The sequence below is a fragment of the Tympanuchus pallidicinctus genome, unplaced genomic scaffold (genome assembly GCF_026119805.1).
Source record: "Tympanuchus pallidicinctus isolate F22 unplaced genomic scaffold, pur_lepc_1.0 scaffold15, whole genome shotgun sequence".
In the NCBI taxonomy this organism is placed as follows: domain Eukaryota; kingdom Metazoa; phylum Chordata; class Aves; order Galliformes; family Phasianidae; genus Tympanuchus; species Tympanuchus pallidicinctus.
This window is the reverse complement of record NW_026294669.1, coordinates 23,049,245-23,065,938: the sequence shown is the minus strand read 5'-3', so window position 1 is coordinate 23,065,938 and position 16,694 is coordinate 23,049,245. Positions and strand designations below refer to the sequence as shown.

The 16,694-nt window shown below is 39.0% G+C and overlaps 1 protein-coding gene across 1 annotated transcript in view; it reads right to left on the bottom strand.

Moving 5' to 3' along the window:
- PPP1R1C (protein phosphatase 1 regulatory inhibitor subunit 1C) overlaps positions 1-16,694 on the bottom strand; it is a 41,242-nt gene that overhangs the window by 22,384 nt on the left and 2,164 nt on the right. Inside the window, exon 2 of the mRNA XM_052676064.1 lies at positions 16,269-16,329. Within this exon, the coding sequence (XP_052532024.1) occupies positions 16,269-16,329 (61 nt within the window). The remainder of the gene's footprint in view (positions 1-16,268; positions 16,330-16,694) is intronic.

Sequence of the window (16,694 nt, the reverse complement as noted above, 5' to 3'; positions counted from 1 at the left end):
TGATAGAAAAACTCAACAAAGTATATAGATCTTCAAAGAGAGGTGAAGCTGAGATCACTGCTTGCCATAGATCAACACAGGGAAAAGAAAATAAAAATTCTCTCTGTAGAGGAAAGTGGAAAGATGAAAAGAAAGGGAGAAAGGAAAAGCAAGCAAGCAAGTGCTGCCTTTTTGTGTAGCTGTGGTAGTGATGAAACACAGGTAGTGGGCTGTAGCAGAAGTTAGAGGAGATATTTAGTGAGAACAGAGCAGTAGTGCAGTGTGCACTGGAGCTTGATTAAAAGATCTCTGCCCAAGGAAATACCTTGAGCCATACTGACTTAACTGGAGGACTGCATTTATATTTGAGTGATTAGTCTTGCTTGGATATAAACAATGTTTTTCCATTGTAATCCTTTTTGCCTTGAAAGCGGTTCAAATAATGTTGTGAAAGCGTGTTCTTAATAATAGTGTCCATATGAGAGTCATTTCATGTCCAAATTGATGTTCTCACCACAAAAGATCAGTTCTGGCATAAGGAGATATCTCTGAGACAACAAAATTTATGATGGGAATGGATGGTACAAGGTAAGAAGGAACACAATGGGTCAGCTGCTGCAATGTATCCACCAAACTGAAATCCAACAAGACAGATAATTCCCAGCTTTAGATCCCTGCCAAATCCAGTGGCAATTAGAAAAACTGAATTTCTTTACTAAATTCTTAGATCCTGAAGTCCCCTTGAGAAGACTGAGGAAATGATCTGAAGCAGAATTGATTCACAAAAGGGAACGCAACTCCTGAAATCTCGCTTGCCTTCAGTTCTCAGTGACCTGACCTTTGTACGGTCAGGATTCTACTCATAAAAAATTCCTATTTATAAGGAATGAAAAACTTTCTTGTCATGTTTATAACCAGGCAATTACAGAGAATATATGTTCAATTAAAGAGGTATTTCTGCCTTATGTTAAATTCTTGGTAGATAACTTCTAAGTTCTCATTTTTGGGGCCAGAGAAGGAAGACGACCATTTAACGCTTCTCCATTTTCTTCTCACAGATCATAACAGTGCTTACAGCATGCAGTGCTGCCCTATTATACTACAAATCTGAACACATGGCATTTTTCCAGTTTGACTCTTGGCCTAATTAGCTAACAAGAATCTAATACTCAAATCATTTCTGATTTGATTTTTTTTAAATGTTTTTGTTATTCAAGCGGTATTTTAAATCATATGAGAAGAGCTGAGAACTCATTTGTACGTACCCAAATTGCTGCAAAGTGGGGATTTGTCTCCCACACACTCGTGTTAGCTTAGCTCATTTTAACATTAATTAGCACAGTCATCCAACCATGCTGAAAGAATAAGCTGAACTACTCCAAGGGTATCTTTATACAAAGCCAGAAATAAGGTGCTGTTCTCTGAGGTCAGACAGGATTTGAGCCTATGAATGCTGGCTACCTGCAGAATAATGCCCACCAGAAGCGGCTTATCACTTTTCCCCTAAGTCTCCATTATGATTTAAATGGCGAGGTCATGCTGGGGGAAACGTAATGGTTGTTTCACAGATCAAAATCTGCCTCTTGTTTCCCACTGGACAATGTTAATGCACTTGCAGCAGCTATGCAGGGCAAGAGGTGACGTATATTGAAAGACTTCGCCACTGACATCACCCATGGAATCTGCAGTGGAGTCATCCAGCAAACACTCATCCAGCTAAGTACACCTCTCTCTTTCCCAATGGCAAGAGCAAATAAAAGCCTCTTCTATAGGGTTTCAGTCAGGCCCTGGAGGAAAAAAGCAGGTCAGAAACTGGCTTTTACACAAGAGAAACTCAGCAAAAGTGTAGTATAATTGTTGGAGAAAGTTCCATGTAGAGAGTTTGGAATTTTCACTAGAAAAACAGAGCTGAGGAGCTTCAAATAAAAAACACAGCTTGTATTTGCCACTGGTATTTGTAAAACAACTTCATTGAAATCAGACTTAGAAACCGTTTGTCGTAATGTTATTTTGTGGTCTTTTTTTTTTTTTTTTTCCTACTATCAAAACTACTTTTCCTTTCCTACAGAAGACAAAATAAAATCAAAAAATATTTCATGCTCTGCTTCTGGCAGAACACTAACCGCACATTGCTGGATAAGCTAGAATTTCATAGCTTTTTAACCACTGAGGTAGGAGACAGAAAAAAAGTACAGTAAGGCAATAAAAAAATGCTTGCGTAGCTAATTGACTTTTACTTGTTGGTTTCTATTTGTCTATATCTATCAATGAAAAATTGACTATGAGTATGAACATAATTACATTTAATTACAAAAAAATATCCTGGTAAGCCCTCCTGGCATGAGTATGTGTTTCTGAAAATCTTCTCATTGCAAAAACATCTCATTAAAATCCAGTATAGCAGCTACTGCAATAAACATAGCTAGAGGGTCTTCTCCCTCCTCAGTCAAGTGCTGACAGGAGAGTGTGTTCGTTATAGTTCTGCTGCATTTCACACAGTAATCACCATTTAAATTACCTTTAGGGAACACAAATAGAGAGATTTGTAGAGGAAATATTAATAAGAACAGGGGAAAGAGGAGTTTGCTGCAAACACAAGCTTTTTCAAGGTTGTTCTGTAAGGTGCCCGCAGCACAGGCACGCATCCTGTGGAAGTTCCTGAGCTACCCTGACAGCACTTAGGGGTACTGCTACCTGCCTCTGAGAACACTGTGGTGGATGGCTTCCATGTGCCACGTATTGACACAGTACAGAAATGTTGTCCTGGCGGAGGGGACAGAGAACGATTGAACTGATGGAACTAGAGGGGACAAGCTGGTCAAAAATATGCATGTGAAATAGAGTAAGAAGGCAGCTGTGGTTGGTTTTGAGCTCACAGAGAGCCCTGGCAGGAGTTTGCCGGGGCTCAGTTAGCTATTTCATTCAGCTCAAATGTATTTGCTCACACTGACTCCTACACTAAGCTGGCTCAGCATTGCCCAAGTTTATCTAGAGCCCCAGACCGTAACCGGACTTCCAGAGTTCACTAGAATACCATGGGCCAGACAAATCAGCTGTTTCAACACGCTCTATTTTCTTTCCAGATAAATTGGTATAATTAACGTTTGAATAACTTGTATTTCCCACTGTCAATATTCAAGATGACATTGCTAGTACTGAGCACAGACAGAAATCTACTTAGTTAGTCCAAATGCTTCCTAATGTTGCTTGCAGCCAACTCTTAAATGAAGAGAATGATCATATTTCTACCAGTAAAACAGCATCTGGCCCAGTGTCTGCATCACTGTGCACCACAGAGACAGAATCCAAGGACCTACCTACAACTGCACAGCCATAAGAGCATGGAATAAAACTCTTCCATAAATCACACAGATAAAAATTGCTTTAAAATGTACATTCTGATACTGTAATCTCATTTGGAAGTAAATGGAGACATTACAAACCTCAAACGTGAAACTAAATGTATTGTTCACATCACACAGATCTCAGAAGGGAATTATACTGCCTGCTTACCAGCTTCTTATTCCAGTTTCATGCCAGACACATGGAAATCAGTCTAGTTTCACTGGCATTAAACTAGAATATAACAGTGATGAATCTGTTCCAAGCCTTACAGAGAGCGGCTGTCAATTGTTAATAACAAGCAGCAAAAAATCATTCCTCTTAAGCATTATGCTGTCAGCCTTCTGTTCTCCCCTCCCTACGATGGCCCAAACCTCTTAAATATAAATTCCAAAAATATGTATATACATTGGAAAATAATACAAAATTCATTATTTGCCTTCTCCTTTATAATTAATAGTTAATAATAATGAATAGTGATGAATAAAGAGCAACTGAATTGGCCTTTCTGCCTTCTTGAATGCTCTGATCATACACTAAGCAAAGCACAGCCACATTCCTTGTGCTGTGCACCTTGTAATATTTGAGTATGTTTTGCTGTTTGTATTTGTTTTATACTTTTAATTACTTTACTGACTAGTTCTGTTGTGATTTTACTAGAAGACAAAGCAGGCTTTGTGGAAAAATCTGCCTTGAGAAAGTCCCTCAATGCAGAAGTTCCTCATAGCACAAGGCTTGCACTTCTGTGCTCATGAGGCATCTTCTCTGGCCCTGCTCTGTGATGAGCCCAGCGAGTAAGGAATGCTGGAGGAGAGCTTCCTGGCCAGAAGCTCCTCATCAAGCACATGGGGACACTTTTAGACTTGGCAGTTCTTTCCAGAGAGAGAGGTTCTCTTTGAATAACTAATGACTGATGGAATAACTGAGTTAGCTTCCCATCAGTGCTAGGCTTGGAGCTACTTTCCTGGAGTTGCTTTCTAAGCACTACAGTCTTCTCTTGGGTGAAGTCAATTGAGAGGGCTCTCAAAGAACAACTGGCTAAATTAATGGAATCAAAAGGAAGAAAGTCAAAAACTTATTTTTTTTCCTTTTGGTCTCTTAAATACATTTTCTCATACCAAGATAAATATCTCACTGTTTTTGAGGGAATTATTCTGAAATAAGTTTTCCATATAATTTGTAGCTGACCGGTGTGGACTCTGTAGCTTTAAGGCTGGCAGACCTCCCCAGCAGAACCTCGAGGTATCACTGTGTCCAGAAGTACCAAGTCAGGGGCAGCCCATACCTGGCGTCAGAGCTCCATAAATTAATTGCTTCCGAAAGAATATCATCTAGTTAAGTACAAAGTATTTTTTCCCATTTATAGCAAAACAGAGGTAAGCTTAATCCCAAATCTTTGTTATTTGTCATCTGCACCTATTACACACTGGCCCTCTTCAAAAAGGGGAGTACCTTCAATGCCTACTTTAACTAGGCTTGATGGGAAGTGAGCGGTGCTCCAGATATAACAATTCCAGCTCTGAACTTCAAACCATGTTGAAGGCTGCATAGTGCAGATACTAGGTCAAATCTGAGGTCTGTATCAGCAAAACAAAAGAGAATTTACGAGATATGAAACAAAAAAAAAAAAGATTTTACTGCTGATTTCAGTAAGTCATAAGTGACAGGAAGTTTTACCATTGACTTCGAAGTCAAGATTTTATCCAAGATTTATAGCATGAGTTTGGAAAAAAACAAACAAAACAAAAAACAAACAAACAAACCACTCTATTATTTAATTAACCGTTTCCAAGTTACTACAACATGGAAAGAACTTCAGCCTACTGGCTTCCTGTTGAACTGTTATTCAATACCTAAACTAAATAATGACAGTCAAATTGATAGTCACATCTTTGAAGACTCAAATTAATTCATTTAACTAAAGAAAAATAACAGTCAAACTGAAGCAAACTGGTGCGCTTGCAATGCAGAATTTAAAATACTTGGCCTATGGGCCTGGAGGCTGGTTGTAAACTCAAGTCTCAAACGTGTAAAAAGTGATACTAAGAAGACACATGATGACCTATACACACCTCTCTTTTAGGGGCATTCTGTTAGGATGACTTAACTCTCTTGTAGACTGAAAAACGTAGGTAAGAAAATCTCCTTTCTTTGTGGAACAAATATATGTAAATCAGGGTGATGCTGATTTTCTGGCATGAGCTCTGGTGACTCCAGAAAAGAGTGTCATTGCAGTGGGAGGAGAATCTGACAGCTAGCATTTCTGGGTGCTGGGAGATGCTGGAAGGTCAAAGTGAAGTACAAGATGGCCTTGGAAAAACAGAGAGATGGAACAAGGCAAGGGACAAGGACTGGAAAATTGACATCGTCTCATAATTTTCTGAATGAGATGGAGAACTTACCTAATGCTAAGGTTATACTGACACCAGGTCTATTCTGACACAAAAGCGGATGTCAAGAGAGATTGCATCTTTTCTGTATGGGGTAAGGACAATTTCCAAATGCAAAGAATAACCATACCTAGCCTGGAGCATAACAGTGAAAGAAAAGATTTACAAGAAGGCACTAAGTGAGAAGTGAAGACGAAGACTGCTTTGAGAGGCCTGAGGAAGGCCAGAGCTGTTCAGTGACTGCTGGCAAATACTCAGAGAAACAGGGTCAAAGAGCAGAAACTTCCCTCTGAAACTATTACATCCAAGCAAAACATACTGTCAAAATGTTAAATATTTGCAAATGGTGGATTATGTTCTACCAGATGTTACCAAAGCACATTCACACAAATTTCCCAAGTAGTTTGCCCATTGATTCAAATGCTCAAGCCAAAGTATCAATCTGTGAAATGATTTAGCATGTTCATCAAACATTTTCAAATACAAATGGTTAAGTACCTTGAGATAATGAGTTATGAATTGACTAGAAAAAATTAATAATATCAATAACATGTTACTTCCTGGCTGCTTGCTTGCTTTATGTTCAGTCTGTGTTCAAATGAGACAGAAAAGAGGTTGAAGATCTAAATTCATCTGAGGCAAAGCTCATAAAGAAAAGTCCATAACTAACAGAAATGCAATAGTAGTGGATCCCCTGGTATGCATGTAAACTATTTCCTAGTAGCTTCATATAGAGGAATCAATTGCAATGGAAAATGGCTCAGAACTGATCCACTGATGGCAACCTTTTTGTAGAAGTGGCAGCAGCTGGACCTACATCTGTGAGCAGCTGCCAAATACTCCGCTGTGAGCTGTAAGAGCATTCTAAGCTCTAAGATGAAAGCCATCACCAACAGCCAAAACTAAAAGATTCAAACATTTCTTTGCTGTGATAACTTGTAAAACCATAGAAGAAAAAAAATTCCTAGCTGAACAGTTGTCTATTGTACACTGTGGAAAGTGACATTTGTCAGGGGAGAAGAAAACAAACACAAAAGAAAACTCTTCCTTAGCCACCAATTATTATTGCTGCCTTTGCAGTTTCCTTCCTTTCTGGAATAATATCTCAAGGATTTCAGTAAAAACGTGTCTTAAACTACTCCTTGCCAAGTGCTCTGCTTTCCTATGATGAGACTGCGCATACATAAAACCCTTCACAATACATGTGTCAGTTTATGTTCAAACCAAGTTAACTACTATTAATAGTGCTGCTTGGGGTTTATCATCATTTTACAAGAAGAATATGCAAAAGTCAGTTTTGTAGATTCATTTTTTGTTTTCCTATCTGGAAGTTTTCAAAGAGTCAACAAAATGAGGTTCCAGAATCTCATTCTCACTATGAACATGGCTAGACAGGATGGAAATGACAGGGTGATTATTTGTTAACTTGGAGTAAGTTAGCCTGTAATTTTCAAAGACATTTAGCAGAATTTCTACTAACCTCACTGAATACCAGAGCAAAAGAACCCTGCCTCTTGTGTTCTACGTCTTTGAACTGTCACAATCAGCAGAACAGCACTGTGATTCATGTGGAACGAATTGTTCCACACCCTCCGACAGGATATGCTATACACATTAAGGCCCAAGTAATCCACTAATATCAGCATTTTGGGAAGCATGAAAGCACATTTCTGAATAACTGCAGCTCTTCTGTCTACTTACCTTATTTCAAAAGCAGCAAGTAAAAAATTCATGTCGATCTGCACCAAAACGTCTGGATCCCGATTCTTTAAAAAGAACATTCTTGCCTTTTCTCTCCACCTTCCTCCACTCTGTCACTTTTTAGTTCTTCAGTATAATTCCACTCAAAAGAAAAGGCTATAAAACAGCATTGAAGAATGTGAGATCAGCTGGTCCTGCTTGCTCTCCTGTTCTTTGCCTGTCTCAGCCAGTTCTTGTGGATCCCAGCACAGGGAGAGGGCAGAGCACGAACTGCAGGTGTGTGGGGGCTGCTTGGCGGTGGTCAGAAAAAGAGCGGGAAAATGTTCAGGTACGTCTTTGGCTTTTACCACTGCCAGAGAACTGCTAAGGCAGAGGGCTTCAAAGACTTCAAAGAACACTATCACCACAAGCTTGTCTTCTCCGAGCTGAGACCCTGCTGAAATGTTTAGTCTGTTGGGCATCTCTGTACGTGGATAAACAGCACTGGAGGATGCAGCAGAGCTTACTGCTTTCCTGAACTTTCCATCTGGCCCAACAAAGCTCTTGCACTGCTTGGTGCGACTCCTCTGATGTGCTGTCAGAATGAAGGATATGGAAATGTGGAAAATGCTGCCTTCAAAATGCACACTTGTGCATTCAGTGCTGCTAATGAACTTCTATAAGCATGGTTTGACCTTCAAGATAAAAAAAAAAAGGGCCAAGGCATTCACGCTCTGCAGTACATGTGTCCAGGTATCCCAGGGAAAAGGCAAAGATAGACAGCATGTAACTGCACTTTACTCTGCTATCATATTCTCCCGATCCTCCAGCAAAGATATTAAGAAAAATATTACAAGTGATGATTTTAAATACAGACATAGGATTAGGGCTTTGAGGAGGAGTAGAGAAAAACAGTAAACATAGAATATAATTCTACTCTACAGCTGCTTTGATGGCTGTAAAAGGAGATTAGGCTGCTCCTAATCGCTGGTGACACAGCCAGCTCCTGCCTAAGGAAAGGGAAGCCAAGCTCTGCACTTCCCATACACTTTAGTTTTCAGCAGTCCAGCCTTGTGCAGTTGATGAGAAGCTCCCTGACTGGTAGCAGCTTTTTCCTTACACTCTTTGCTAGCTTTCAGTCCAGATTCCTACTTTTGGTGAGTTTTGACATAAGCCTTTACCTTTGGTTGCTTCACATAAATAGTTAGCTTTCTTTTTTCCCCTCTGGAAGCTCACTAAATGAGGCGATTGATACTTTAAGTGCAACTCCTCCCCAGTATTCCGAACATAATGAGGTTAGTGCTAAAAGCTGGATTCTCTCTCACCCGTCTGCATTATCTATTTATTCTGCATACGTCACCGTGGTAAATGAGTGCTGCATTAAGTAGTAAATAGTAGAGGTCAGGCAAACTGTGTGGTGCTTTATCTCCTCAGCAGGGCTGAAACATGTATTAATGGATTTTAGTTTCTACCCTATGTTTAAAGAGAAAGTATTAGTATTATCAAATGGTTGAATTATAATTTAGGCTGTCTTAAACCATAACATTTTATATACTCATTCAAGCAATTTTGTCTCATTTTTTGAACATATTTCATTTCAATTTATTGCTATTTTTTTTACTATTAAAAAGGCACCCTCAAAATACTAACAGTATGTTTTGCAACAGACTAAACTGAATCCATTTTGTTTAAAAAAAAGTTATCTGAATGCCACCAACATTTAATAATAATTGTAGAGCCACATAGCTGTCCTAGAGATAGCTTAAGCACTTTGACTATAAGAAGTCATTAAATATACTTAGATATTTCATTTTGTAAATAGGAAACACAGCATTCTATTGTCATTTCTCATCAAAATATGCTGAATGAAGTATAAAAGTATTTGGTACAGAACAAGGCTGTTAGGGTTCCTAAGCATTACAAATATTAAAAAGCTGGAAGCTCTCAAAGTGACTTTCTCACAACGCCATCATTCCCCACACTGCTATTCCCAACCAGTGGCACATATTGTTGTCATGTCAATACACAATGCAGATGACAACAGAGGCAAACTATCCTAAACTGTTCTAAAGCATATCAGTAATGACACTGAATGATTAAGGAGCTGGCAACATAACATGAAACCATATATGTTAAAAAATTATTTGCAAATAATCTCCTGAGATGGAAAAAGGCTGTTTCTATGGTTGTACAAGTAACAAGGAAAACAGATGAATAGTACAAGGTTCAGGTCTAAAAATATCTCCTCCTCTTTCAGATATCTACATGGACATTGACCCCTCAAATGCAAAACCAACAGGAGGTGGAGAGCAGGAGAAACAGGCAGCATCATAGTGTGTATAAGCAGCACAGCTGCACAGGTAAATAACAAAGAAAGTAAATTCACCTGGCTATTTGAGGATGGAACAAGAGAAATGGATAAATGGAATTCTGGCCAAATTAAGACTGAGCCTTCTGTCACCTCAGCTGCCTCATCCTCCCATCTAGGTCTGAAATCCAAGTTCTGGCTGTAAATGTTCAACTTTCACCACCTCTCTGCAGTCAGACTCTATCCTTTCCACAACCCAGATTGTTTTCAAACCTTGCTTTTATCCCATGCTTCACCTTTTTGGGGAGGAAAGGCAGGAACTTGTCTCAGTTTGACTGCAAACTCCCTCACTTCAGCCCAGCAGAATGAATCCAGCATTGTGGGCTGGGATTTAAGCTTTTAGCTGCCAGTGGCAGAGACTCATCCTGTGCTGCACAGCTGAGGACTGCATGGTATACTTAAAGAGGAAGCATTGTAACACTCTGTAGTCATTGTACATCTCTACCATAGTGGTTACTTCACGTAGATTAAAGCAATCCAAAGGCTGCTTTACTTGCCATAACCCTTACAGGCACAATATGTTATTATTAGGAGGAATGACTCCAAGAGCCAAAGGAAGAGTGAAGACTGACCTGAGGTCCTCAATGTGTCAGCTAAATTGGCCTGGTGGTCACCCAAAGTCAACCAGTTTGGAACAACACAAGGCCTAAAACTATGAGCTCTTTTCCATCCTCAAAGCATGTAGCTTACTTGTGCATCATTTAGAACAGCACTGATTTCACACTGTTCCTGACTATATGTTTTACACAACAAGTAAATTGTTCCCCAGAAATGTTTATATTTGTGAACCAATATGGTCACAACCTCAAAACAAACCAGCAAAAATGCATCTGTGTACCTCTGTGATAACCTCCAGTTCAGACAGAGCATCTCAAAGTTCCTCCCAGCCAAATCAGAATCTGCTCCTCAGCATGCAATCTGCACCATACTGCAGGCAGCACGACAGCTCCTTTGGCTGATATAAAATCCTCACCTTCTCATGAAAGCAGAGCATACCTCCTGCCCATGCCAGTGTGGGAATGTCTGCCTTTGAAAGATTTTTCAGCTAAGCTTTTTTTTTTTTCTCCCATAAAATAAAAAAAAAAAAAGAAGCTTCATTGCTTATGTTTGGAACCCATGAGTTGTTTTTTCTGTGTGGCATTAAAAACAACTCAAGCACAGTTTCCTGTCCTTATTTATTTATGTATTTACTTATTTTAAGTCTGTGAACTTTTATTTTCTCAGGTCATATCACAGAGTCCTTACTCATGCAGCATATGTGTGAGGAACTAATGCTGTGACTTGCCTCTGGGACTCTGTGATCCTGAACTATGGAGTAAATGCAAACCAACCCAAACAAAGGAGCATCTGGGTACAGGGTAAGTGGGCAAGACAACAGGATGCAGTTTGCCACTGAACATCTGCAGTCTCACATCAGTCTGCAAACAGCAAGCACTGACATTTCCTTTCCAGCTCAGGAATTCCTCTGTCACCTAGAAGCTCTCATTCAGTGTTTACTCTCAGTATTTCATTGTCTCACTGTGTCAGCTGGCCCTTCACAGTGCTGGCTTGAAGAACACAAAGGTATGCATGACCCTGACCAAAAGAGCCTGATCTCTGAGCATCTCTGTGCCAGTAATAATGTGCATAGAGCTGTTCCAGTCCTGAGGTCGTTGCTTATTGCCATATCTCCATGAAGTCCTAGACTGCAATAAAAACAGTATGCATAAATGGTATTCAAATTTAGCATATAGAAAGGATGAGTAGTTAGACCAAAAAAAAGTTAATGACAGTTTTTTTTATTACCACATTTGAAGCCTAAATTTGCAATTGAAAACAGCTGTTCTTTGGCTTGCTCACTTTCTACTTCCTGAACCAAAGTAAGCAATATGTCCTACCAGGACCTCATGCTTTTGAAAAACATATCAATTTTCATGAACTGTGAGACCAAGAATTCTCTGCAGACTCAAGTTTTAGAGAGAGTTTTGCCTGAGAAAGGGCTGCAGGGTTGGTTTGCTATTGCCCAGAAAATCTTCTCCTACTCAGCGTCTTTTGTCTTAGAAGAAAACATAACCATTAGACACACACACAAAAAAAACCACATTAATCTACTTAGAAACAAAAGCTAACAAATAGTAGACAACAAATTTAACATTAAAAAAAAATTGTTTTGGGTGGTCATGGAATTACAGCAGATATAAGAACCAATTTTCATCCTACCAGCCATCCGACTATGGTTTGCTGCTGAACTAAACGTCGATGCCACCCCTGGGGCATCCTATCAGAGCTCCAGAGGTGCAGCCACAGAAGGCTGCTGAAGCCCAGACACAGGCTGCAAGCCTTAGTGGGGATGAATACAGCTTTCTTACCTATAGATTAGAATTTCCAGACTTCAGAAAACTCAGATGCATTGAGTTACCTTTTCTTCCTTGAAATTCAATTCACACAGTATGAAAAGGCATCTCTGGAGAATTACAATATACACTGCTCTGTTTTTTTATTTCCAAACACCACATAATGTTTACATTATGGGGAAGGATGCCAAAACATGCAACTGAGTAGAAAAGAGATGGAAATAGCAAACACAAAGAAAATTCAAAATTGCAGAAGTTTATCTTGATATTTACCTATATTCCAATCCTTCAAGAAGACTGAGCACTCTGACACAACTAGAGCAGGTCCTGACAGCCAGAACTATTTGATGTTGCCTTGGCTCTGTGACAAAGCCAGCCCATGCAAGAATGTTGACAATGTTTTCCTAGCAAAGTAAGCACTAATGGCATTAAACCTGACCCATGGTCTGACATGTTTTCCTTCCTCAGCTGCCACTGCTCTACATTACCAGCTTTCCTTGAGCGGCTGCAGTGTGACACTGATGGTTTAAAGCATGGCTAGACTTGTATTTCAGATAATAAGAATTGATTTTCATATCTATTCTCCTACACTTGGTAGGGATACAGGAGGTTGTGAATATACTATAGCAGCGCAGAAATGATTGCTTTCAAGGTAGGAAATTTTATTTTCTCTTGGCTCCAATGGTATTCCAAGAGAAAGGAAGCAGGAAGCTTTAGCAATTTTTGGAGTAAGCTCTTCTGCAGGATAATGTAAGCTCTTCTGCAGGTAAGTGTGCTTTTAAAACTAAGCACATGCTTGTGTCGCTTTTTTAAAGCACAGGGATAAGCAACTGTGGCTATAGCAGGATATCACTGGGTTACCCCAGTAGCCCATACATTTCTATGCAACCCTGCATAGAAAGAGATGCAGAACATTTCTCTAGTTCTGCCCACTAACATTCATCTTTGCTCTCACAGATAGTAAACAGCTCCTGCAATTTCAAATAAAATTAAAATCAACTAGGTATTATGAGATCAAACATCAGATTCTCAGAAAATACAGCTCATTTGGTGGCAACTGAATCACAATAGGGGTAAGTAACTTCATAATTTGAGTCTTAATTCTTCTAGTGCTAGCTTTTCTGCTCAGATCATACAATCATAGGATCATCATTAGGACCAGAAAAGATCTCTGAGAAAAAGCTTTTTTCCATCATTTTGTTGCTTTACAAACCCACTTTGTCCACGGCAATAATTATCAATGCTGCTGCTATTCACATTTCTCTTCTGCTAACTTTGCAATTGTCATATATGATTTCAACCAGAGTGAGCAGGAAAAGATACACCAATCAATGCACCAATACTCTGGGCTGACTATTAGCCTCTGCAGTCACATTTACCACCTGTCTTTCCAGTGTGGTCTGGCCCTTCCAGATTCCTAGGAAGCAAGAAAGCCAAGCAGACTCTTACAGTTTTGGGAGTAGCTGCCATCTGCTTAAAATGACTTGTCCTCAGTAGCCACTCCATCTTCACTTTATGGCAAAATGACCCTTATCTACATCCATGAAGACAGATTCCTGTCAAATCTGTTGTAGACACTAGGGATGGATGAGAAGTCTTACAAGAAAACAACTCTGAGATCTATATATGGCTCAAACTGTATTTATTATAGTTCCAAATACGTTTTACTCTCTTCTGGTTTCCAGATGGCTCTGGATCCAGAACACCAGAATACCACAGAAATGCTACTTTTTTCATGCTGCAATCAAGAGCAGATGCAAAACAAGAATATAGAAAAGTCTGTTTCTTAGAAAATGTCTCTCTCTGTTTTATAAAATAAAAGAAGTTTAGATAATTTGAGTAAACTTTGTGAGTGCATCTAAACATTCAGAATTGCACTGGAACACACATTTCAAGCCCTTGGAAGTATATCTTTCACTGTTTGTTCTAATGAGGGAATTGGAGTACTTCAGTGCGTAAAATTCAGGAGACTGGATTTTAGTTTAGCCCAGCTCTAATTTAATTGTTGGCTGTGACAATATCATTTACATTTTCTGCTGCTCAGTTTCCTTATTGATTCAGGGAGTCGTGCTTCTAAGGAAAATTATGGCAGTGTCAAGGTAGTGGTCTTACTATTGTTATTATTTTATTGACCATAAAAATATGCAGAGAGGAATTAACCATTTTTGAGGATGAATCATTATTCATTAGACCATTGAACTTGATTCAAAACCCAGTAGCAGGCTAGCGGTTGGGGTTTAATCAGCAAGGTGGCAAGGTCAGCAAGGACTTGCTGACTCCTCTGAAAGATGAAGGTATACAGTTATTTTGGAAGTTGCCCCACATCTTTCAAGACCATGCCCCTAATGAGTTTATTTACTATTCATACTTTCATTGTAGAGCTATTGTCTGTCTCTCCAAATTAGCAGTGCAGATCTCGTATTCCATGAGTTTACACAGCTGCATGTGCACCTTCCTTTCAAAACTCTTGCCCACATCAAGCATACCATTTGGAAACATGTACACACATGCTCATGCACAAACCACATGGTGTGATATAGGAAAATGAAGAACTTACAAAGCTTCTATTTTTTTCTGAGTATGTAGAAAAAATTTTAAAAGCAATAAAACAAGATTTAACCATATAATACCTTCATTGATATTAGTGCCCAATGCCTTGCAAGAGGATAATATATAAATGAATAAATATATGCAAGTGAAGAGGGTGAATATGAGCTCTTGTGTTTTCATGGAAGTTGACTGATACTTGCAGCAATCCTAACTGATAATAAAAATGATTTATCTAAAGGTTTATTATGAACACTGCAGGAAAGGAGATAACAGATATGCACCACTTTGTTTACACTAATATTTCCTGCAAATTAAAAAGAGTTCTTATTCTCTGTTTGATTTTGATTTGGTACTGTATCAAGTATCTGTTTATAAAAGGAAATATGACAGTACAAAGCGTACAAAGTAAGTTGCAAAAGAGATTAACAGCCAAGGTGAGTTTGCTTTAAATTAAGTCCTAGCAACACAGGCATCATAGAACTCATTAATTGTAAGGAAAGTTGATCCGAGACAGATCTTTCATAATTGAGAGCTGAACTGCCTGAGACTTGGGCACTGAAACTTGCTGCTCTCTGAACTAGGATAAGCAATAGCTCTTTAAAAACATACAGGTCACTTGCAGTTTCAAAAAACACAGTGTTAGCCATATGACACATTTGAACATCCCCAACCTGGGCTATGCTGCAGTGATCACAACCAGAAGAGCAGGGTGCTCTAAATGCTTCCTTCTGCACAGTTCTCAGGAATTCAGCTACCCGTATTATCTCTCAATCAGAATAGGAGACCATCAGCATGATGCAGTAAGTGGAGATCCCAATAGAGCTAAGATGGTTTAATTTCACTGAGATGCTAGTGCATACAGTAAGGATCTATGACATATATCAGTGAGAAAAAGCCCAAACTATCTTTTTTTAAAAAAAAATCAGAATATGAAGAGATAAGGCAGGAAAATAATGATTCAGAGAGCTACATGAAAGAAAAGCTGGATATGAAGTAATGTGTTTTAAATGGACTACGTCTTGAAGATTTTTTTCTTGAAATTCATTTTTGCAGTTTTGTCACTTATAATGCTTACTGACCAGCTTATCACTGACTAATTTTTTTAAAATCACATTTATCTGAGAAAGGACGTTGCAACTTCATATTGCCCCACCTCACAGAGAAACTTCTGGGAAGAGTCTCAGATGAAGATACTATTTTTCATATTTGAAAAAGAATAGCGAGAACAGACATCACACTCTTCATCAGAAAACTGGAGAACAACCTGCTCTACAAAACAATTTCCTTTGTTGAATTAGCCTTGGAGCCATGCTAGCATCTCTAGAGACTGAAAAATCAACTGCATGGACCTCCGTGGCATCCACCAAGGGAAAGAAAAGTGCTGTTTACCATTATGCATACTGCAGAAAATTACAAAGTTTAAAATCCTTAAAATACTGACACCATATAGAAGCCAACATTCACAAAGATTCACAGGTTTCACTCCAAATAGTTCCAGGGTCCACTGTGTGATATTTAGTGCTATGAAAATAACGATGAATTTTTGAAATCATGTAGTTAAAAAAACCAATTTGCAGAGAACTAAGTACACAAATTCAATAGTTTAGATGGTATGCTGGCACTTACCTGGGGGCACGTGCTCATTCATGATGACCAGCGATGCTGGCGTAGGCCTTCTCTTCCTGATCTGTAACATGCAGAAAACAAGAGCAGCCATCAGGGACCACTAACCACCCCACACTCAGAGCAAAGCAAACACCATGTCCTTCTGAGACTAAATCAGATCAAGTTAAAAACAGCAATAACAACAACTACAAACATTCAAAAAACCTCACTGTCTTTCTCACTACTCTTCCGGACTGACAGCAATTGGGGTTGTGCTGCTTGTACATGGAAAGCCAAAGCATGGCAGAGAGCCCTCCAAAATACCTTTGTGATTTGCAGTCACCGTGAATAAGTTTTTGAATGTGTATTACTGATGTGTTTCTCAAAATTTCTCAAAGTTTCTCAAAAACTGACATTTAACTTCACTGCATGAAAATAACTGCAGTA